General features: G+C 40.3%; 2 pseudogenes and 1 gene segment (V, D, J or C); all 3 read left to right on the top strand.

Moving 5' to 3' along the window:
- Window positions 1-1,080: 1,080 nt before the first annotated feature.
- LOC106734487 (40S ribosomal protein S3a-like) lies at window positions 1,081-2,135 on the top strand (annotated as a pseudogene).
- A 2,997-nt stretch (window positions 2,136-5,132) lies between these two features.
- LOC114007118 (T cell receptor alpha variable 22-like) lies at window positions 5,133-5,871 on the top strand. The segment is given in 2 exon segments: window positions 5,133-5,319; window positions 5,549-5,871. Coding segments are annotated over 2 exon segments (375 nt in total).
- A 3,777-nt stretch (window positions 5,872-9,648) lies between these two features.
- On the top strand, window positions 9,649-10,652 carry LOC102499684 (heterogeneous nuclear ribonucleoprotein C-like; annotated as a pseudogene).
- The last annotated feature ends 5 nt before the right edge of the window (window positions 10,653-10,657 follow it).

Genomic DNA, 10,657 nt, shown 5'->3' on the forward strand with positions numbered 1-10,657 from the left:
AGACATGGAACCAACCCAAATGTCCCCAAACAGATGAATAGACTCTATGGGATACTATTCAGCCATTTAAAAAAAAAAAAAAAAAGATCCTGGCATTTGATAGAAAGTGGACGAACAAGAAAGATTTATTGCTGAGTGAGGCAAGTCAGGCTATGAAACAGGGATATTGTATGTCTCTACTTAAAGTATGTCGACTGTCTGCACTCTATGGTAGAGACTGAAAGACTGGAGAACATAAAAGCACTGAAAATTGTTATGGACACTGGAAACAAAGTAGAAGGAGGATGGGAGAGTGGAAGAGTGCAGGGAGGGAAATTTGAGAAAAAATGGAGAAGTAAGATATTTGTGGGACACATATGGTTTGCTGCCTGTTGACGATGTGTGTCTAGTATTCTCAACTCACCTAGTGTATGGTATAGACCATGCTGGGTAAATCTCTTTACAATTTAAATGATGTATAGCAATTTAATGCATAAATAAATAATAATAACAAAATATAATAATAATAAATAAATTTTCATATCAATTTCTTACATTCACAGAGACTGTGGACTACACTTTTTCATCCTAAGGCCTTTAGTCATTGACAATATTGATCTCCATGCCAGTAATTAATAACTGTAATCTTACTTTTTCTTACAATTAGATTTCAAAGGTTACTTTTCTTTTTTTTTTCTTACACTTCCCTCATAACCCATTTGAAAAGCATTTTCTGAAAGTTTTATCATATAAAATCCTTTCCTTCTAAAGATTTTAAGGGCACACTCAACTGGACTGGCCTGAGAAGTATTTCATGTTGGGTAAGTTCTTTTTACAAGCAAAATGATATATAGTGATTGAATGTTTAAATAATAATGAGAACAATAATAATAATCTGGAAAAATGATATAAAGCTATCTGATGATGATGCGGATAGTAATGTCTTTGTCTTGACTGATATGCATGGTATTCTTTCTGGAAAAAGAAATGTAATACACTGCAAAGATACATGTGATTCAAAATAATATGAGCAAGATTACAATAACAATAAATAAAATTTTGAAAAAAGAAAGACACCCTTTTGACTCTCTGAGTAGCACCATGGTGGATGGCAAGAATAAGCACCTTATGAAAGGTGGCAAAAAGGGAGCCTAGAAGAAAGTGGTTGATACATTTTCTAAAAAAGATTGGTATGACATGAAAGCACTGGCTATGTTCAACATACGAAATATTGGGAAAACACTAGTTACCAGGAATCAAGGAACCAAAATTGTGTCTGACGGCCTTAAGGGCCGTGTGTTTGAAGTGAGCCTTACAGATCTGCAGGAAGACAAAGTCGCATTTAGGAAATTCAAGCTAATTACTGAGGATGTTCAGGGCAAGAACTGCCTGACTAACTTCCATGGCATGGATCTCACCCATGACAAAAAGTGTTCCATGTTCAATAAATGGCAGACCATATTGAAGCACATGTCGATGTCAAGACTACCGATGGGTATTTGCTTCGTCCCTTCTGTGTTGAGTTTACCAAAAAACACATCAGATGAGAAAGACCTCTTATGCCCAGCATCAGCAGGTTCACCAAATCCGAAGAAGATGATGGAAATCATGACCCGGGAAGAGCAGACAAATGACTTGAAAGAAGTGGTCAATAAACTGATTCTGGACAGCATTGGAAAAGACATAGAAAAGGCTTGCCAATCCATCTACCTTCTCCATGATGTCTTTGTCAGAAAAGTAAAAAAGCTGGGACCAGCCATTAGTGTAATGGCTGTGTTGCTGGACTCCCATGTAGTTGACCGCGGTTTGAGTCCCGGACCCAGTGGCTTCACGCCAGGCACGTGTGCATGTTGGCCCAAGATCCCAAGAGGAGAATAGAGGAGAAGGGATTGCGGCATGGCCACCCCCCTGGGGGTTGATTCTTGTTTTCTGTCTCTATATCTCTCTGGTGAGTGTACACGCCCTATAGCAAAAACCTCTCCAAAAAAAAAAAGTAAAGTAAAGTAAAAACGCTGAAGAAGCCCAAGTATGAATTAGGAAAACTCATGGAGCTTTGTGGTGAAGGTCGTAGTTCTGGAAAAGCTACTGGGGATGAGATCGGCACCAGAGTTGAATGAGCTAATGGATATGAACCATCAGTCCAAGAATCTGTTTAAAGTTCAGACTTTTAATAGAGACAGGGCTAAAAAAAAAAAAAAAAAAAAAAAAGAATTAAGGGCCCATACAAATTAAAAGTAAGAAAATAATTTTAATTCTCCCTCACAAAAAGAGAAAGAGATGCTACTCTTCCCTTTTCTTAGGGCATTTATTATATAAAATGTAATTGTGAATTCTCTGTCCCTTTGAGATGCATATAAAACTTTTTAAAAGCTAAGTAAGGGCCTCTTGTCAGTTTTACAACCCAGGGCTTTCTCAAGAGCCTGGGAGCCATTTCTTTAAAAGGAAGAACGTGCCCTAATCTCTCAGTTCCTGTTGCCAGGTAGGAGCCTAACTTCAGCTGGTGCTTTGCTCCTCATTGTAAATGCACCTCCTGTCCTAAAGATGTGAGACATTTTTCCTTCAGAAAACAAAATTAGAAAACACAAGTTGCTACCTCAGTTACCAGGTAAACCGAGGACAGACTGTGTGTGACAAATGGCACAATCCAGTCCTCTTATGTAAGGACTAGTATGTTCATCTTGAGAAGTTGTATGCAATTAGTTGCATCTGCTTGACTACATAAAAGGTAAAATTGCTGGTTTTGCAATCTCTTTAGAAGACTGGCTGTGATATGCATGACATTCTGATTTAATGCTTATTTAGTAATAAAACTGTGTTCTTTCTCATCTTCCTTTGTGGAGAAGTGTTCTGGGTTGGCAGCAGATTTTGTTATTTCCCCAAGAAGATTGTTCAGTGTCTTTCCCCCAGTTGCTGGATTTATCTGTCTCTCTCTCTCCCTCTCTTTCTCTTTCTCTCTCTCAAAAGGGACACAGACCCCGTGGAGAGTAGGGGTTGCTTATGGTTTTGCCACTTATTGACTGTGTAACTCTGGGCACTGTATATTAACTTTCCGAGCATTAATATCAGAAATACTGTAGAAAGTACTTAATTCACAGGGTTACTGTCAGGATTAACGACATTTTGTGAATTACCTAGCAAAATAGATTTTAAAATTTCCAAATTCAAAATGAGAACCACAGTTTTCACCAGGCATACTAAAAACTTCATTCATGTCCTGCTCTATGTTTATTCAGAAAATACGGAAAGACGAAGTTCCTGCTACCAAGGAACTCCATCTCATGGTAACAGAGGGTCACTGATTAGTTCCCACAGCCATCTTCTTTCAAGGGAGTAACCTGAAGAATCTTCTGACCTGCAACCTCCATTCAGAGCTATCATTTCTTTCCTTTTAAAAAAATAATTAATTCAGTTTATTTCTTAGCACAGGTGTGTGCAACCTAGACCCAGAGAAAGGTATATCTGCCTTTCTTGGGGTGATCAGGTAAAGAGGTTCCTTTTATTTAATTTTGAGAGTGACAGACAAGGTTTGGTATTTAGTGAAATAGTTTTCCATTGGTCTGGCCCACCAAGGCGGGACATCTGGAAACGGAGGCTTGTAGGTCACAGGTGGGTTTCTTAGGTTGGTGATGGAAAGGAAGGTCCGTGTTTCAAGAAGGCATCAGCAAAGGGGGTACTGTAACAGAGATAAGGGGGCTTGTATAAGATACTGTCCCAAGGGGGAAATGTAGGAAGAGTCCAGAGTTATCATTTCCAAGAGAAAGTGGGCAGTTCCCACGCTTCTGAATCACTTCATATCTCCCTAAAAATAAAAGAAATGTGCATAAAATCACATTCAAAAACCCTGGGTGGGGCAGCTGCATTGCTTCATGTGGTGTGGTGTTAACTACAAACTTTAGAGCACAAGGGGGCACTCTAACCTGAGAAAAGTTTCTTTAGACCTATGGGAGAATGAGAATCAAAATGAAAAAGGCTATTAATTAGACCATGGTGTGGGGGATGGGAGAACCAGGGGACAAGGAGGTAGTAAGAAAGTACGGATCAGAAAATTCTTACTCACACACGTGGTTCTGCTTTCTCATCACCAATTCTATTTTCTTATCTCCAAGAGTCCAAATGGAGTTTGAGGTTACAACAGAACAATTTGTTTCACATTAGTTTAATTTTAGTTTTATGAATCTATATTCTTAGAATCAGAGACCAATATGAGATTTTTATCTGCTTGTCCACAAATCATTTCCAATCTCTAGTTACTGTTTGTCACCAAACCATGCCTACATCTCATATAAGATCAGAAACTTAAGGACAAGAAAAGCAAAGGGAAAGAATGAAGCAAATAAAGAGCACGCTAAGTGTAGTTGGGAAGAGGAGAATGGAGAATAAATGCAAGGAGAAAACGGTGGAGCATAGTTCTCACTGGGAAGTATTGTCAGTAAGAGTTTCTCAACAGCAGAATTACTCTAACAGTTAGGCCAGGAGACTCTTTGGGGGAGAGGGCTTCCCTGTGTACTGCAGGGTATTTAGCAGCATCCCCAGACTCTACTCAGTGATGACAGCAGCACACCCTCAGTGTGACAAACACAAATGTCTCCAGACACTGCCCAATGGCCCCTGAGGGAACAATGGCCCCTGGATGAAAACTAAGTCTGTATGTTAAATGTTGAGTTGACAGTGCAGATACAGACCTTTAAGACCAACATAGAAGTCATGGATTATAGGTCCTAGACAACTATTTTATCATTTGACTTTAATAAATTCAATAAGTATGATATATAGAATATAAAAAATGGAAATTGATTATGATTTTTATATAAACCATTCACAACTCAGGAAAGTCTGATCATGTCCTGGATTTTAGCTTGGTCAATTATCTCTTATCTGTGGCTTCTAATAGAAACTGTTTCTCTATTCTCTAAATTACTATGTTCTCATTCTTCACACAAATCATTCTATGTACACCTAGAATTTGCACACACATGCCAAAAGGATTCATAAACCTAAAGAGACAATCTCTTCATCACACACACACACACACACACACACACACACACACACGCAGACATCCATGTACATACCACAGCATGTAGAAGGTAAACTAGACCACAAGTAGGTGGAGTTTCCCACGACAAAGCTGAGTGAAAACACTTGGGAGTAACTGCTGCTGAATCTATCACATGAAATAGGTCAGCTACAAGAACAGAATTAGTTGCAAGTTGAAGATACGACACATAGTAATATTTGAAGACATTTGCTATCATCAAGGGGTGTCCCCAAGAAAAGAGTAAAGGATCATGAAGACACAAGTAGGAATCTTACTGAGCCTCGTATGGATACAGATCTGCTGTAAGTTATGAACACCCCAAGGGAACCTGGAAGAATAGCACAAGCCAATTTAGAATGGAACAAGGGGGGAGAGGAAGAGATGGAGGAAGAGTGAGAACACAGGTCTCTTGTGCTGTGTGTGTGTCCTCTATCATGAGGAAGGAAACTAAAGAGAAATTTATTTCATTTGGGAAAAGTTAATTAATTTTGCAGTGACCCTCCTGTGTGTTTATTTTTCTCCCTTCAACAGGGGTGAGGGCGCAGATGAAGGTGGAGCAGAGTCCTCAAGTCCTGATCCTCCAAGAAGGGAGAAACTCCTTCCTGACATGCAACTATTCTAGCACCATGACCGGTATGCAGTGGTTCCAGCAAAGTCCTGGAGGACGCCTCATATCCTTGTTTTACATAGCTTCAGGAACAAAGCACAATGGAAGACTCAAATGCACAGTCAACACCAAGGAACGATATAGCCAACTACACATCAGTGATGCTCAGCCTGAGGACTCAGCCTCGTACTTCTGTGCCGTGGAGACACAGTGCTTCGCAGCCACCTGCTGTCTATGCACTAAATGAGAACTGAAGACGCAGCCCAACCCCTGGGGTGGTGGTAGTGGCCCAAGGGATCAGGACTGCATTCCCACTACCTTTTATCTCCTGACTTATGTGGAAAGCACTTTAAATGAGTTTAACACTACAGTGGAAGCGCAGACCTGCTCCATCTGGAAATCTTTGTGGAGATGGTGTCACTAGGTGGAATGTGATGCCCTCATGTATGATTCTGTCTTTCTGGGCAGATCTGAGCAGACAACTCAACATGCAGCAGAGTCCTTGATCCCTCCACATCCAAGAGCAAGGCAGAAGTATCAGTTTTTCCTCACTTCTAACATAGTTTTGAGACGCATACACTTGATAAATCAAAGTGAGTTTGCTTTTGAAAAAGTTAGTAACACCGATGAACACTCAGTGTAGTAACTGTCTGTCCTAAATACAACTATTCCTGACATCTTAATCCCTAAGTCAAGAATCACTGAATGAACAATTCCTTAAATTCAGTTACAAGGGTCTGTATCAAAGTGGACATTTTCACCTTGAATATTGTATATCCTTATGTTACATTATGTTCATATGTTAGGGAAAATCATAAGGCCAAATCTTAAAATGTCAAAAATGGGCAATGTTATGCTCTGTAATGTTTCATTTAATTTTGGTTCTAATTTTGTACAATGCAATTAATTGTAGATTTTTTTTTTTTTGGAGAGGTTTTTGCTATAGGGCGTGTGCGCTTGCCAGACAGACAGAGAGAGACAGAGAGACAGAAAGCGAGAAATCACCCCCCAGGGGGGATGGCCACACCGCAATCCCTTCTCCTCCATTCTCCTCTCGGGATCTTGGGCACGCACGCACACGCGCCCGGCGTGAGTTTTAAGCCACCGGGTCCGGGACTCAAACTGCGGTCAACCACATGGGAGTCCAGCAACATAGCCATTACGCTAACTGCTGGTCCCAATTGTAGATTTCGTTCATATTTAATAGTATCTATATTATTTCCCTCTTCGTTGTTTTTGCTCTATCATACTGAGTAAGAGAGTCACTCTTTTTCTACTTCATTTCAGAATCCTATAATGCAGGGATGTTATTTCCTACCCACCATTATGCACAAGCTTCAAACATTCAATCATTCGACAAATATTTATTGAATACCTGTTAGGTGCTATGCAGGGAGCTTGTAAAAAGTAGTTCCTCCCTCATTAAATATATATTCTAATGGAGAACACACTTTCGTTATCAAGCAGTCCTGGAAAGTAAGAGGACTAAATTGGGAGAGCAAATGGTATTATAAAAACAAATAAATGTCAGCTCAAGAATGCTTCCTGAGCTGGGTGGTACCTCAGCTTGAAACCTAGCTGAATAAAAATTAATCAGACTGAAGAACAAAAGAGGCAGAGAGAGAAGTACTCCAATTCGAGGGGCAGCATATTTATATAGAAGCAAAGCAGACCATCACCAATTGAAAACCTAAAATGTAATTTGCAAGTGATAAGATATTGTGCATAGGTGACTATTTTATGAAAGACTTAAAATAAGTTAAAATTCTTTAAATGAATTGTCTGTAAATTATCACACAGCAAAATGAATATGTGAGGGACAAAAATTACTTAGCATGTCCGCATATTCACAGGGCACGGATACAGATAACAGCATCAGGACCAATGAGAGGAATCACAAAACTAATTAGTGATAAGAAAATATTAGTTCCCAATTCTTTTTTTAAGTGTGACAAGCATATCTAAATAAGTTCCATGAGGTACAATAGATCTGATACACATGATACCTTTGATTATTGCCTTGACAATTGCCTCAGAAAGAGAAAATATATAACAAGTGCTACCTTAGGGGGCAAAAAGATTTCTGGTTCCTGCAGTGTAGACAATAGTGGAATTACCTTCTAACTATAAACTTCTGTAAAACTGGAAAAACATACAAAGCAACAATTTTCACAAAGAGTAAATGGAAATTCTGCAGTCCTTGAGATTTGGAAAGTCTACAAAGTAATTCCTACATTAATTCAGCATTTTTCTCCCAGTAATATTTTATGAAGTTATTTTATTAAGTTAAACAATTTTTTAATTCATTTAATTTGCTAGCAGACACATGCACTTGGCTGGAGAGAAACAGAGGGAGGGGAAAATGAGAAAGCACCCCCTCACCCAGGTATGGTCACACTGCAATCCTTTCTCCTCCATATCTCCCTTTGAGATTTTGGGCATATATGCCCAGTGTCTTTTTCTTCTTCTTTTTTCTTTTTTTTTGACCCAGTGTCTTTTTCTTCTTCTTTTTTTCTTTTTTTTTGGGGGGGGGAGAGGTTTTTGCTATAGGGCGCATGCGCTCACCAAACAGAGAGACACAGAGAAATCACCCCCAGGGGGATGGCCATGCTGCAATCCCTTCTCCTCCATTGTCCTCTTGGTATCTCGGACACACATGCACACGCACCCAGGATGAGTTTAAGCCACCGGGTCCAGACTCAAACCATGGTTGGCTACATGGGAGTCCAGTGACATAGCCATTACACTAACTGCTGGTCCCGCCCAGTGTGTTTTTCAAGCCACTCAGTCTGAGACGTGAACCAAGCAGTTGGCCTTATGGTACGTAGCTGCCTTAACTGCTATATCACAAGTCACCCCTAGAAGTCTTTTCTAAACCTCAGTACAAGGACTTACAGCCCCAGACGAGAGTGGCAGCCTTGCTGCATGGAGGAAAGATGAGAATTAGGATTGTGAATATAGTAGATCTGGAGAAAAAGTACTAGAAAGAAGTGAGCCTCATTTAAGAGGGACCTATAGTCTGTGTAGCGTGCTTGCACAGCCTACCTACAGGCTCCCTATAAATAGGGACAGACTTAGCGAAGCCTAGCAGAAAATAGCTTCTGGGGGTCCAGAAGCTCCAAGAGTTCAGAGGTTGCACTACACAGGAAAACATCGAAGGTTTGGACTAGCTGGAGTAAAGAGATCGTGGTAAACCCCTTGACCCCTTGTGCTTTCAGTTGAGTTACCAGAATAAGGACCACATGCTAGGAGCAAGAGCTATATCCCAGGATAGAAAGAATAATTGGAAGGAAAAAAAAAACAAAAACCTCGTCCTGACAGAGACTTAAGTAAACACCAACAGAATCAAACTGACCTATTGATCGTTTAACAAAATCAACATTTTGAGAGAAATACTCTAGAGATTCTATATATTCATAGCCAGATTACATAGCATACCAAAAAATTACTAATAATGCAGTGAAGCAGAAACAAGGGCCAATAATCCAGAATTAAAATAAGGGATAGATACAGATCCATGAAGGATTTAAATTTGGGATTAACACAGAAAGATTTGAAAATAACTATGATTAGTTGATTAAACAAAATTGAGGGGAAAATGAATAAAATGGGTCAAATTTTTAACATAAAATTATTTTAGTAGCATGCTTTAATAGAATATTACAACAAAAATTTAGCATACATTTAAAAAATTATGTGGGCATTCCAGAATTGCAAAATATGGTATCTGAAATTAAGAAATCATCATATCAGTTTAATACCAGTTTGAAATGGAGACATAGGCTTATGAATTTGAAGATAGGTCCAAATAGCACTCTCTGAAAAGTTGGAGATGGAGTGGTTATAGCTGCATATCCTACCTCCAGCTGCAGTCGGCTTTTCTGCCTAGAACCCGGGAGCGAGAAACTCAGAATCAAATCTCTTTTCCCTCTTCTTTCTTAGTTGCATATCTCTTGAAACATATAAGCTAGTGGAACTTTGCTTGAGCTTTTAGGCTTTGGGAGGAATCTTACCATCAGTCGCAATGGCCAGCAATGTTACCAAGACAGATCCTCGCTCCATGATCTCCCATGTATTTGTTGGGAATCTCAACACTCTTGTGTTCAAGAAGTCTGATGTTGAGGCCATCCTCTAGAAGTATGGCAGAATTGAGGGTTGCTCTGTTCATAAGGGCTTTGCCTTCGTTCAGTATGTTAATGAGAGGAATGCCCGGGCTGCTGTGGCAGGAGAGGATGGCAGGATGATTGCTGGCCAGGGTTTAGATTTTAATTTGGCTGCAGAGCCAAAAATGAACTGAGGAAACGCAGGTGTAAAACGCTCTGCAGCAGAGATGTACGGGTCAGTACCAGAACGCCCTTCTCCGTACCCTCTACTCAGCTCCTCTTTTGACTTGGACTCTGCCTTTCAGCGGGATTATGATGACAGGATGTATAGTTTCCCAGTACGTGTTCCACCGCCACCTCCTATTGCTCATGCTGTAGTGCCCTCGAAATGCCAGCATGTGTCAGGGAACACTTCACGGAGGGGCAAAAGCTTCAATTCTAAGAGTGGAAAACAAGGATTGCTTCCAAGTCTGGAAAGCTAAAAGGAGATGACATTCAGGCCATTAAGAAGGAGTTGACCCAGATAAAACAAAAAATGGATTCTCTTCTGGAAAACCTGGAAAAAGTTGAAAAGGAACAGAGCAGAGGTGAAGAATGATTAGTCAGAAGAGAAGCAGAGCAGCAGCTCCCAGAAGAAAGATGAGACTAATGTGAAGATGGAGTCTGAGGGGGTGCAGATGACTCTGCTGAGGAGGGGGACCTACTGGATGATGATGATAATGAAGATCAGGGGGATGACCAGGTGAAAACTACGGGAAAGGAAAGAAAGAGGTGGTGGAGGGGGGAACAGGGACACATGGAGTGCCTCTAACTCCATCCTATTTGTGTCTGTTTCTCACAGCTGGAGTTGATCAAGGATGATGAAAAAGAGGCTGAGGAAGGAGAGGATGACAGAGACAGCGCCAATGGCGAGGATGACTCTTAAGCACA

This window comes from Tupaia chinensis, unplaced genomic scaffold, assembly GCF_000334495.1.
Source record: "Tupaia chinensis unplaced genomic scaffold, TupChi_1.0 Scaffold000126_2, whole genome shotgun sequence".
Taxonomy (NCBI): domain Eukaryota; kingdom Metazoa; phylum Chordata; class Mammalia; order Scandentia; family Tupaiidae; genus Tupaia; species Tupaia belangeri.